Genomic DNA, 14,061 nt, shown 5'->3' on the forward strand with positions numbered 1-14,061 from the left:
ATCTGCCTATGACAAAACTTCGTAGAACCAACATCTTTCAATTTTATATTTTTTCTTCAGTGATTCCCATAATTCCTTGGTTGTTTTACAAGATGAATAAATATCATAAAGATTATCATCCATATTGTTCAAGATATAGTTCCGGCAACAAAATTCAGAATGCTTCTAAGCATCTATGGCACTTAGAGTTTCCTTTGCAATATGATCCTCTTTTGCCACTAGAACTTCTTCTTTGATAACATTTGCCAAGTTCATTGTTGTTAAATAAAACATCTTTTGTTGCAACCATTTGAAGTCCACTCCTTCGAACTTCTCTAGCTTTTCAGAGTGAGGATTTTAGCCCCATTGACACCATTAGCAGACACTAATTGTTGATCCATTAAATTTCTCTTTCAAATTGTTGGAGAAACAACAATCAGTATTACATTAATAATTTAATTTAACAATTAAATACAACAATAAATAAAATCACAAAATTAAACAATGCAATAAAATAAAAACCGATTGGTTTTCAGATAAAGGCTTGTAGATTGCAATGTCCTTGAAACAAAATTTCGCCCCAACTCAGTGCTTGTAGTTCTGCATGCGTATGCTCCACTAGGATAAAACTACCTAAAATCAAAGTCCTGGCACTAGGACTTTGATTTCTGGCAAAATTAGTGTGCTTCTCTCAGGCTATGAACATGAATATGACTTAGAATGATATATGCATTTTTTTTTAATGTATTTTAAACAGAGGGTCTAATATTTGAAAAATAATTAATTAAATAATTAACTCAAAATTAATTAGGTTTAATTTTAAATCACAGAGTCCAAGAGCACCCAGGCCTAAGGCCTATCTTTTGACTAATTAAATATATATTATTTATGTATATTAATTAACCATTGACCCAAAGGCCAAACCTACAAGCCACACAATTGGGCATAGCCCAATCCTAACTATTCTATCTCCAAGAGTAGGTCTTATAAAGACCTTCAGGGTAGTTTGGTACACCGGATTATTATGGATTGGACTAAATCCTGAGACTGTTTTGGATTAGCTCGAATTGACTTAAGCTGGATCAAGTACTGACCTACGTTTGGTGCTGTGTCGGACTAATAAGCTGGATTGTAAAAATAGTGAAGACCTATATTTAGTGTTGTATCAGATTAAAACAATTATTTAAATTCATTAGGGATTTTGACCTAAAACTAAGTAAATGCTACAAAGAAACCAACGAAAAATGTATAATTTATTAAATAAAAAAATTATAATATTTTAAAAGCTAAAACTATCTTTATCTCATGTTTTTCTTCTTTTTTCTTCCTTTTCCCCCCCTTTTTCTTTTTCTTCTTCCTTCCCAGGCCCCCTTTCTTTTTTCTTTTTTCTCTGTTCCTCCCGATCTCACTTTCTGGTTCTTTTTTTTTTCTTTCTCCAATATTGATACAATGATATCTTCCTCCTTCTCTCTCCTTTTCTATCTCCCCCTCCCAACCTTTCTCTGCCTCCTCATCATTTTCTCTCTCTTATTCCCATTTGAAGTCACAGATTTTCATCTCCTTTGAAGTCACAAATCTCCATCTGATTTCATTGAGCCATGGTCAATGGTTGATGATTTTTCATAGGGTTCAATTGGGTTTGACAGTGGTGGTTGAATTTAGGTTGAATTTGGTTTTGGTTCCACTGGATTTGAATTGGTGGTGGTTGATTCAAGTGGGTGGGTTTGAATTGGTGGTGGTTGATTCAAGTGGCTGGGCTTGAATTGGTGGTGGATGGTTTCAGTGACTGGGTTTGACGACTTTCTGTGGTGATTCTGGTGGTTCAGCTGGGGATATGGTGGTGACAATTCTAGTGAAGACGAAGAAGAAGTTGGTTATCGTCAAACTCGCTTGCTCTGTTTAGCAAGCTCGCTATTTTGCGAGCCATGTTTCAAGCTCGTTATATTAAACAAGCGAGTGAGGCAAATTTTTTACTGTTAGACTATTTAATCACATTTAAGTTAGTCCTCCTCTTACCAAACATAGGGTTTCAAGTGCTATTTAACCCAATCCAATATAGTGAGGGGTACCAAACATGCCCTCAAGGAACTATAGTTTTTCAATGTGGGACTAATTTCAGCACAAACATGTTGTAATGCCTTATAAAAACCAACAATACCCCATATTTAAGTCGAAATGTGACCCCTGCAAAGTGTTTGTTGAAATGCCCCAAAGGGGGGATGCCTGGACTTCCAAGCAGTACCAGCACTGCCTATGCTTGCATGCTTATGTTTTCTTTTCTCCCTCAACATCAAAACGACGTCATTCCACTTAAAGGCTTATATATATATATTTGCTGCCTGATAATTACCTCCCCACAAATGAGTTTTAACACATTTCAAGTTTCAACATTCAATTTTCAAACCCTAGATCCCCAACACCTAATCCTACCTAACCAACCTTCACCCAATCTGACAGGCTCACCACCCCACCACCATTCGGCGCTGGCGACATCCTCATTGGTGATATCTGTGAAGATGACAGAAGTAAGCAATTGTACTTAAATAAATTTTGGGCGATTAACTAATTCACCTAATTGCTTTTTTGTTTATGTTTCTTCGCAGTGGCCTTTGTCCAACAACTAGAGTTGCTAGTATTTCTTGTTCCTTGGTGGAGTTCAAAAGAAGAGAAAAAAAATAACTGTATTTTTAGGTACATTTTTTTTAACAGTTAGAAATGCCGATGATACAAGAAATGTATATATCTTGCGCTATGAAAGGATATTAATGCATGTTTTCCTGCCTTTTCTTGTAGTATCTATAGGGAAGATTGAAGATTTTTTTAAAAATTAAAAAATTAAAAAAAAAGCTTTACGAAGAAATTGATGAAAGAACACCTGGAGGATCACTATCATTTAATTTGAGAGAAAGATGAGTACCTGCTAAATCTTAAAAATCCGATTGTAAAGGATTTTGGGGCATGGTTTCTGCTATGTTCTTCAATTTTCTTCTTACGTTAGAATCAAAGAAAAATTAGGTATTAGACATAAAAATCTTTACAAATTAGGATTTGAGACATATAGTAATTATGTTTAGGTTTTGATACATAGGAATCCAATTTTGTTTTAGATTTGGCCAAAGGAAGCCCAGATTCGTTGGGCTTGTCTAAATTATAAAGGATAAAAATACAATTTTACCCATTTGTATAAAAGCACAAAATCAGATCTCTCTCTCTCTCTACGACATCACGCCGAAAGCTCTCTCTCTTCTTTCTCGCAACGAGTCTGCTCCGAAGTAAAGCCTGAGCTTGGCCGCAACAAGAAGCTCTGGCAGGGCTAGTCCTGGCTCAGCTTTGGAGGTAGACTTGTTTTCCGGCAACGACAAAGTGGTTGCGAATCTATACGGCGCGTCATTGGTGGTGGCCAGTTCCAGCGGAAGAGGGCTGATTCCAGAGAGAAGCAGTTCTCTCTGTCTAGTTCTTCCTTCTTTGTTGTAGCTCTCTCCCGTTAAGGTCGTTATTGGGGGGCTATGAATTGTATTGATTTTGAGGTATTTATGTTTATGCAATTTCTTCTTCATAATTGTCGATAGTTGGAAAATGACTTTTTTCTTGCTCTAGATTCTGTGATGCTGTTATAATCTGCGTAGTTGTTGTTAATTCTTTTTATTTCCTTGTGTTTGTGTAAATTTGTAAATAGTCACATTGTTTGTATTGAATTTTACTTCGTTAAATTGATAATTTTTGCTAATAGTGATGTATAGGCGTAAAGATATGAATCTTGGAGATGGCCTGTTCTTAAGAGTCTTGTCGTGAGGTGGCCACAAAGTATCCTGGGATCAACTATAAGGAAATAATTGTGGGCAACTGCTGCATGCAACTTGTTTCGAAGCCTGATCAATTTGATGTCATGGTATGCCAATTACATTCAATGAATTTGGTCGTTATAAGCAAATTGTTCGTTTATTAATAGAAAAATGAAACTCACATGGTAAAGATAGGCTATTACTGTACAAATTTGATAAAGAAAAGTATGCTGCATCTCTTACTATTATTGTGTGGGATAGTAGGACTGGACCTTCTGTTGGTTGAGTATTTTTGAGCAGCCTAGGATGCCTCAGAAATGATGAGGCATCTCTTATGCTTGGTAGAGATACATTGGAGGTTTTGCCCCGTAATCCATAGGTTGTTGGTTATTGAGTTGTTAAGCTAGTGTTGATTTGATTCCCTTCTCTTTGTACTTGTGGAGTTTGCTATCTAAATTATTTAGTTTGCAGCAATGCATATTTCAATTTTGTTTTGTTTCTAGCTATATTTTCAATTTCGACTTGGAAACTTGAAATCATATTGCGGTTCTTAGGATAGAGATGCTTGTTGTTTATGACATCACTGTCATATGATATTGCAATACCATTTAAGCTTTAGTTCAGTAAAATTTTATACAAGTTCTGCATTATAGTTTTGCACAAACTACATTGCAGTTTTGGAAACTGCATTGCAGTTTTTGTAATTACAATTGGATTTTTGCTCTTTTCTTGGCCTTCAATCTCACCAATTTGAAGAGTAGAGGCTACCCAGATGAGGAATTGGGTGGGCAAGAGAAGAGTAGAACTACCCAAGAGCAAGAGAACTCAAAATTGGACTTTTGGAAACTGCATTGCAGTTTTCATTTAATTACAATTGGATTTTTGCTCTTTCCTTGGTCTTCAACCTCACCAATTTAAAGAGTAGAAGCTACCTAGATGAGGAATTAGGTGGGCAAGAGAAGAGTAGAACTACCTAAGAGCAAGAGAACTCAAAATTGGACTTTTGGAAACCGGAAACTGCATTGCAGTTTTCATTTAATTACAATTATTTTTGTAGCTGTTTTCGTTTTTGTTTTTGTTTTTTTTAACATAATTGATATTTACATTGTATTTTTGTTGCAGTTTCTGTTTTTATTTGCAGTTTTTGTGTGAATAAGTGTTGAAATGCTTTGTATTTTTATTTTTTTTTAAATAAACCATTGATTGTTTACATAAATATTGTATAATTGAATAAATATTACAAAATCAAGTTTGGTGTAGTGGTTTGTGAGTGAGCCTTCCTCCTTTGAGGGTCAAAGTTCGAGTCCATTCAATGACACAATCTTTTTTTTAAAGGTGAATAAAGGGCAACGGAGTTGGTCATCTACAGACGGTGGCAGGCGATGACGGCCAACGGTGGTGGTGGCAGGTGGCCGGCGGCGGGAGTCCGGCGGTGGTGGCCGGCGGCGGTGGCCGGCGGCAGGATTCCGGCAGTGGTGGCCGGCGGCGAGATATGATTGGCTAGATATGGACATGTGGCATAGTATGCTTGCCTTAGAAGGAGTGGCATTGTGTGTAATTTTGATATGTTTTAATGATATTTTTGTAAAATTAGGTACCACAATTTGGTCTTTTGCCTTATGCTAATTAGATGAAATTGTATTACTATCTTCCAAATTAGTAAACTATATTGTGTTTTAAAACTAAAGCTCCCAAATATAAATTTGGTATTTCAAAATTTTGGTGTTTTGACGTTTATGTTTGGGGTTTTTGGGTCCTTCAAGAAGCGAAAAAAAGAACTTCTGTGTACGTCCATCAAATTCCACCACGTCAGGTCAGCACTCAAACCACCACCCACAACACGCTAACATTAGACTTTCTTTTTCCTAAACAATCTAAAACTGTGCGGTAGTGAAAAATAAATAAAAACCAAAACAAACATCCCAATCCAGCAATCATCATCTCTCGTCCCCTCTGCTGCTCTTCTTATTCCTTCTTTCATTCTCGACACAAAACCAGAACCAAAACGCGAAAGAAATATAAAAGAGAGAAGTGAGAGTGGGTGGTGGTGGTGGTGGATGGCAAAAACCAACAAGTTCACGTCCATAAACTTCAACCACATCTACGAGAAAAACCTCTCCACCAATTCCAAACCCAACGCCAATAGCAAAGGCCCTTCTCCTTCTTCTTCTTCTTCCTCCTACTCTGCCATTTCTTCACCCCACAACAAGACCCATGGCCGCATGCTTGTCCTGACCCGACCCACCCCCAAATCCATCTCCAATCCACCGCCCCTTTCGCCTCAACCTCAACCGCAACAGCAACCGCAGCAACCCCATCTCCAATCTCCTTCTCAACAAACCCAGCAGCTACCCGATCAGATCCGGGCTGATCCTCGTTCCGATGCAATCTCGCTTCGTCCTTTAGGCCGAACCGGTTCAAGCCCGCCCATATTGTCTCCGGTTCCGAGGCACAAGGAAGCTCCGGGCTTGATATTGTCGCCAAAACCGGACAAGTTCGTGCCGCCTCATCTACGGCCGGGTTTTGTAGCGAAGGAAGAGCGCCCCAGACCGGTTCAGAAACATTTTGGAGCTCCGGTTCAGTATGGGGAAGATGGCTGGCCCAAGTCGGGTGGTGGGAATGATAGGATGACTCGGCCGAGATCGAGCGGGAACCGACCGACTTCCAATGGATGGTAATGGCTTTCTTCCCAATTTCTCTCATTTCTAGCTCTTCTATATTTAGTGCACTAATCAAATTATACTTTTTTTAATTTTTGTGGGTTGTCTTTTGATGTAAATTACAGTGTTTCTTCGTGATTTTATTTTTTGTTTTTGTGTTTTTCTAATGGATGGTTAAGTTGAATAGTTTGCGGAGGAGGATTTGTGCTCATTTCTATTAACATGATTTTATTACTAATTATAGAAATCCTTAATGGGTTTGAACTTTTAAGAAAAAAATGGGGCTGCATGTGTTCTTATCCATCACTTGTTTTGTGTAATGATTATGAGATTATGAGGATTCATAAATATGTTACTACAGTTTTACTTAAAATAGTAATAATAAGCTGTAAATTTGATGTGTTCTGTGTGATTCAGTTTAATGGCAGTGTAAAAGCTTGTGCGAAATTATTGTCCATCTGGGTTTACTGTATGCTTGTTTTCATGTTTGGGTATAATAGTACTAGAGAGAAATAGAGGCTCGGTTTGCTGAACGTAATTGATAGGAAGGAAATTTTAAGGGCAAATTACATAGTTCCGTCAACTTTGACTCGCGATTCATTTTGGTCCATGAACTTCATAGCAATCATTTTGAATCTCAAACTTTCAATGTGTGTTTAGTAAGGACAGCGTTTAACTTCTGTTAAGATGGTCTTCTGCATTTCATGCGACCACCAAATCAAGGAAATGTTTTTCCGTCCCTCTTCCATCCCAACCCTTGAAATCCTTTTCAAATGCTCTGCAATTGCGGGAAGGACAGAATGCTCTTGATAATACTTGTCATGGGCAATGCACTTGACCACTTTTAACGAAAATATGCAATACACATCTGTATATGTATGATGATGAAAATGAATGGTTTTGCTAAACCTGGAGAAAGATAGATGCAATTGTAACTAGCTTTAGCCAAGTGTTATCCCTTATCAAAATTTAAAGGCATTTGTTTTAATTTAATTTAATTTTTTTTATAAAAAAGGGATAGGGATTGTTTCCTTCCAAAATAGGAAGTTGGCTGTTTGATGCTTTGATTTGGTTGTAATTGCATTTTAGGTTAAAGGTCATTGTCTTTTCTTGGTGTTAACTAAGGAATGATGACTGCGATTAGGAGAGCACCAAACAATTAGAAGTTAACTCATTGCAATGCACTTGGCCCTGCCCTATCTTTTTATTCATCAGATACAGACGACGAATTAAAGACATAACCATCCTTTTCTGTAAACTGCGTGAATCTCATGGTTTTTGTTTGAAATAATTCTGTTAATATAGCTTATTCCGATGTAGATTGTTTTCCCGTTGAGTGTTGGACTGAAGATATAGATATGCTGAACGATTGTGTTTTGTTTTGTTTTGTTTTGTTTTTTTTCCAGATTTTGCTATGAGATTGTATTCCTTCCCGAGGACGAAGATGGAACTGCCATGATACCACAGTGAGATTTGTATGCTGACCAGCTGCTATCTTATGAACCTCTGGAACTTGTTCTGACTTTCTGAAGAATCATCAGAATTTCAACTTAGTGAAATACAGGATTCGACCGTGTTGCATTGCACCTTTTGAGCCAGATGACAGCAATTTTTTGATTTTTTGTTTGAAATTTTGTAGTGTTGTACAAAAAAGGAAAGGCTTAAGCACCCAAGCCCCTTTTTTTGCCTGGTGGTTGGCCTTGCTTATACCTTTAAAGGAGAGACCAAGGTGTGTATGGGATGTATACTCTACATGTGTGTAATTTACTTATCAACTGCATTTGAAGGTGAGCATAATGTTGGTACTTTAAACAACTCCTGTGAAATTCATTTGTATCCGCATTTGCTTGATCACATTGCAGCTATTAACGTTTGGTACCATTTGGTCATGAATAATTATGTAGGGTGTTTCTCGAGCCCCAACCCTAGACTCTAAACATTTCGTACTATCAAAAGATTTGTTTTGGTATTTCTGTTAACCGATAGAGAAGATGATAAAATACCTGAATAGCTGAATTTGTGGTGTGACAAAATACCTGAATTTGTTGCTGTCTGCCCTGTTTGCCTTTGAAAACGACAAAAGTAAAAAATAAAAAATCAATTTCATTGCTGTAGTAGTTTTAGATCCTTTTTATGTACTTTTTGTAGCGGCTTCACCTTTGAATCTGCAATGTCTTTGATTTAGAATACCATTCTAGATATGGCGTTGCTATTTAGCTTTGAGCCTCGTGAAAGAATGTGGATTACGTCAACGGGACCAGTCCAATGGTAAAATATTTTGACTTGCAGTGTAGAAAATCTCTCAACCCATTCCTAACTTTGTCAAAAAAAGAAAACCCCTTCCTAACTTTGACAAAAAAAAGAGAGAAAAGAATGTGGATTGCCTTGGAGGTTATATGATCTCTAGCAAATAAGAAAGCTGCAATGCCAACCCCTTTTATGACTTTCACCAAAGTCATCAGGAATCATAGTGCCTACTCTGTTAACTATTGATATCATTGTAAACAGTTAGTTAGGTGTGCAAGGCATGTGAGTTGTTAGTAGTGTATGTGAGTTAGTTAGATAGCTGTATTGGTTAGATGGTTAAGCCTTACTTAACAAGTATAAAGTGTAATAGTGTTGTAGCTTAAAGCAGATTAAGAAATACATAAATTAAGATTGCAAGTTCTCTCTATTTTTCTTTCCTTCTTCTTCAGATCTCTTCCTCATACTTCTCTGAATATGTTGGTTAACATGGTATCAGCGCCATCCGTGGTTTTCACATAATCAATTGATCCTTTCTGACATTTTTTTGTTTTTCAATTTGATCCTTTCTGTGCTTTCTTCCCTGTTCTCTTTGTTTCGTTCTCTCAATTTCAATTCTAGGGTTTTCTCTCTGCTTCATCATGGCTTCTTCTGCCTCCATCAAGATTGATGGCTTGCTCAGTATGGTTACCATTTGTCTCAGTGACAACAATTTCTTGAAGTGGAGTTTTCAATTAGAGTCTGTGTTGCAAGGGTATGAGCTTTTTGGGCATTTCAATGGCTCTATCATTTAGCCACCAAAATTTGTAATCTTGGACGAAGAGGGTGTTACCTCTCTAGTCACAGCTGCTTACAAGGAATGGCTGAAGACTGGCAAAGCATTTCTCAGTTTGCTCATCGCCACTCGGTTGGATGAAGCTTTGGAATATGTCATTGGGACTAAGACAACTCGAGAAGCTTGGCTCAATTTGGTGGATCGCTATGCCTCGGTTTCATGAGCTCGCATTAATCACTTGAAGATTGAGCTTCAAACCGCTCAGAAAGGATGGGATTCTATTGAAAGATTCCTTCTTTGTTTAAAGCACTTTCGAGATCAGCTTGCTCAAGCCGATGTGAAGGTCTCAAATGACGATTTCATGATTGCTACACTCAATGGTCCGCCTCCTAAATATGTGTTCACCAATTTTGGTTTTAATCCTGTGATGATAGAGTAAAGTTCCCTATTGGCTTGACAACCATTGGTGGTCAACAAGTAAACTTTCTTTTGTGAGTGAGCGTGCCACTGCTAGTAGTTTGGAATCCTAGCAGACTTCTAAAAAATAGATAACTTGCGCCCCAAGTTACTGATTTTTAAACAAGCAATTGTGAATCTGGGTGAGGAATATCTCCCAAGTAAGTTCTTTTCTTGCCTCATACTGGTGAGAACTCCACAATTTTTCACAATACAAATTGGTAGTTCTAGCTAGAATAGATAAAAAGAAGACAAACAATTTTAAGCAGAACTACCTATTACAGGACTCAAAAAAACAAAATGACAACCCCGAAAAAGACAATAGAACGTTGGACTTCGATTTCTGCCTGGATAGCTACTTTTGAACTGGGCTGGATTGGCTTTGTCTATGCTGAATTGGATCGTCAACACCTTCAACTGATGATTTTCAGCTAGAAATCGATACCAACGTTTGAGTTTGGCAGAGCTTCAATTTATTTCGAGCCATAGAAGGCTTCTCGAACAGGCATAATTGAGGCCTCTTTAGTCTAAAGAGGACATAAGTGGCTGGATTGATGGTCACTGAGCTGGAGCTGCGCTATGGTGCCTATTCTACTTGACCAAGGCTTTCTGTAAATTTGTTGATGTTTTCATATTTGTAAAAACCCAGACTCTGCTTGACTTGGCTTTGTGCTGAACCAAATTTGTAAGGAAAGAAATCTCGCTTTGTAAAACTGTTTCCCTAAACTGAACTGAAACCTGATATTTGAATTCTAGCTGATTTGTTTCTTGTGAATCAAAGAGCTTTGGTTGCTTTAGGGTCTGAAAGCTTTTGAGATCAGTTGATCTTTTTGAGTTTGCCAGTTGTGACTTTGAGAGTTTTTGTCTTGATTGATTTTTTTGATGTCCCTTGATCTATTCACCTCCTCTCATATTTATAGAAAATGCTGGAGTGAGTTTTTAATCTTTAATAATAGGCGGCAGATCTTTCAAAAGATCTTCCCTTTCAAATCCCAAAAGGGAAGTTATTATTTTTTGGCAGAAAAGAACCATCAACAGTCAGTTTTTATGGTGGTCTTTTCCTTGGTTTTTCCTATAAAAAAACCAACTATTCTTGTTCTCTGTTTGTTCCTTGTAAAAAAACACAATCTGCCATGATGGTCAGTTTTCTTTTCCTGGTGAACAACTCCCTTGCTCCCTACTTATCTCTTGAAACTATAATCTACTTATCTCTTGGAAATATAATCTGCTTTGGTGCAGAGCTTCTGTGCGTATGGAGAGGGGATTTGATCTTTTTTCCTTGGCAAAGAAAAATGGAGAAGTTTTTGTAAGACTTGACTTCATTAACTCCCTATCACTTCCTCTGTCTTAGTTGAGAATTTTGACTTTTCAAAGTTAGGAAGTCACGTGGGGCTCTTTTGGGAAAACATTCTTTAGTAAGAAAGATCTGCTGACTTGCTTTTGGGGTTGAGGTCAAGTGATGAGAGTTTTTTCAGAAGCTGGGTTTAATCCAATTTTAGAGGTTTTCGACCTGTTTGGTATTAAGTTACCATTAAATGGCAATCTTATTTGTTATTTTCGTGTTTTTAAACCTCTGCCACTTTTGCAAAAACATGGGCCTCTAAAGTCATTTGGGCTGTTTTCTGGAGACAAGGCCCATTCTTCTATTTTCGTTATGGGGCGGGTTTTCAATTTGGTTGGCGTGTGGAATTTTTAGGCCCAAACAATGCCCCTTAAGTCAGAATCGTTTAAAAAATGGTTCCAGAATTAATGATTGGCCAATCAATGACGCCCGCCATTTCCTACCGTTGCCCTAGCCCACGTCTGCCTATCTACCTATACTTCGTGGGGGAGTGGTCAATTTTTAACGGCTACTTAAATCTGGGTAACTCTCTCTTCTCCCACGATCTTTCTCCTAGCCTTTGTAAGAGTTTTTCAGAACCTCGTTCTTGTTCATCTGGAAACCTAACTCTTTTCAGTCTTTGATATCCATCAGAATCCTTTGTTCTCTCTCTTGATCTACCTTTATTTTCCCTTTTTTTTTTTCTGAAACTAAAAATGTCTTCCCAAAAAACTCACGCCAAGAGCTCTTCTTCTTCCCAGCCTCCTGCTTATCTCACTGGAGATGGGGTTGATCAACATGCAATCAAGGTTCGCAGCAGGCTTTATCCATATGCGCAGAAGAACTTGGATGAAAATGTTCTTCATCTGCTTGGGAATACCCTTGTTTTAGGTCCCCACTGGTTTGGCCATGTTCCTGAAAAGATTGCCATTTTGTTTAAAGAAGATGCTGAGGCCATGTTCCTGAGCCAATCCTTTCCAACAAGTGAAGTGAGAAATAGCATTATGAAGTGGTCAGACTGGATTGACAAGCTTCTTCCGAGGTATGGAGATCATTGGAAAAGAGCGGGATTTATGATGCTATCCTTCTGTCCAAGCTGTCTGTAAACAGGGATAAGAATTTGCTGGCTGCTGCTCTCTACTTTTGGAATTTCGCCAGCAACACTTTTGACTTTCGTATGGGTTCGATGACTCCAACTTTGCTGGATATGGCTTAGATTTTTGGGTTCAAACCTCATGGAAGACCTATTGATGCAGTTGGTGATTACCACATAGGGACAAAGGGCGAGAGGCTGGCCAAGAAGTTCACTATTTCTCCTGCTACTATTAACCGTAACTGCTTCTTTTCCAACTATATGAAGAAATTCAGCATTGAGAGGGATAGGGATCAACAACACATGCTGTTTCTTCTATACTGGCTGAACAAGTTTGTTTTTCCAAACCGTTCCTCAGCAGTTCTGCTTGAGTACAGGCACTTGGCAGAAGCTCTCCATAATCATACTGATGTGGGGCTTGATCCCACAGTTCTGGCACATTAGTATAGAACCTCCATAGCACTACTTTGGGCAGTCCTGCATGTTCTGGATGATCCAGATTTGGCTATAGATATACTTCCCAGAACTGAGGATTCCAGACATTGTTCTGCCTGAAGACCATGTCATGGTGGCCCTCTTGATGTCGGCAGAAGTGCCTAAGCGCTCTGTCGAGGAGTATTTGATGTTCTTCAAGCACTGCACCAAGAGGTCTGCTATCCAATGGCAAGCTGTGCTTAGAAGACCTATCCCTGTTTTCAGTTTGGATACAGATTGTTCGAGAAGAAACTTCATGATGAAGAAGCTAGGATTGATTTTCGAAAAAATTTCCTTAGTGTGATGCTGCCTCGGGACCTTCCCTTTGGTGGGGGAAAGCTTCCAAATTATCATCTAGGTGGCTATTCCTTCTGTTAGAAAGAGTAAAAGGAAAGAAACTGCCCAGGCTCAAGATAGTCCTATCCAGCCTGATCTTCCAGGTGAATTCTTTGAACTAAAAACTTTTGTCATTATTTCTGGCTATTTGTGAATTGAATTCTTACCCTACTATCTGTTCCCGCCTCCTACTAAGACCAAAGGGCTTAGAAAAGGGGCTGTGAGTGATCCTGTAGAGGTGGAAGAACTTATTGCTGCACCTACAACAACTACAGAAACTGATGAGGAGCTGAGGGAAGCTTTTGAAGCTGTAGAGAAAGAGACAGAAGTCTCTGATGCTATCACCAAGAAGAACCAAGGGAGGAGAAGAAGAAGAAGTGATATTTTCCTTCAATTTTCAAGACAGAACTGTTTGACTTTGCTTTCTGTCTTTCTTTTAATGTACATTTTGTCTCTTTGTAGGAGGAAATCCCCACTGAGGTGATAGCAGAGAGTATTGAGCTGGCCAAGAAGCAGCAAGAAGCCAAAGTAGGAGAGCCCACAAGCTCATAATTGGCTCTCTTTGATGATGTGGAGGCAGAAAACTCTTCTGCTGTCGCAGAACCTAAGGTAGTTTCTATTCTCTTTCTTTCCTTTTTTTTTTAACTACTATTTCTACCCTTTTTTAGGAGGAAAAAGATAGAACTACTGGAGAACTTGCTGTGGTGACCAGTCCTCTTAAACCTATGATTGTGGCTGTAAGTATTGTTGTCCCTTAGTATATTTCTCCCTTATTTTAGTTCTGCATAGAACTAATTGAAGCTTTTGTAGATGCCTATTCATTCGAAGCTATGGACTTGGAGGCTTAGCTGCAGAAGCTTGAGAAACTGGGAGCCACTCCAAGTAAGGCCAAGTCCAAGGCAGTGGATGAGGCGGTGGACAGAATAAGAATCTGGCAATCA

General features: G+C 38.4%; 1 protein-coding gene across 1 annotated transcript; it reads left to right on the top strand.

Moving 5' to 3' along the window:
* Window positions 5,508-8,308, top strand: LOC109948323 (protein ALEX). Its single transcript, XM_020561016.1, has 2 exons — window positions 5,508-6,435; window positions 7,828-8,308. Coding segments are annotated over exons 1-2 (618 nt in total). The 5' UTR covers window positions 5,508-5,818; the 3' UTR covers window positions 7,829-8,308.

Source organism: Prunus persica, chromosome G3, assembly GCF_000346465.2.
Source record: "Prunus persica cultivar Lovell chromosome G3, Prunus_persica_NCBIv2, whole genome shotgun sequence".
Lineage (NCBI taxonomy): Eukaryota > Viridiplantae > Streptophyta > Magnoliopsida > Rosales > Rosaceae > Prunus > Prunus persica.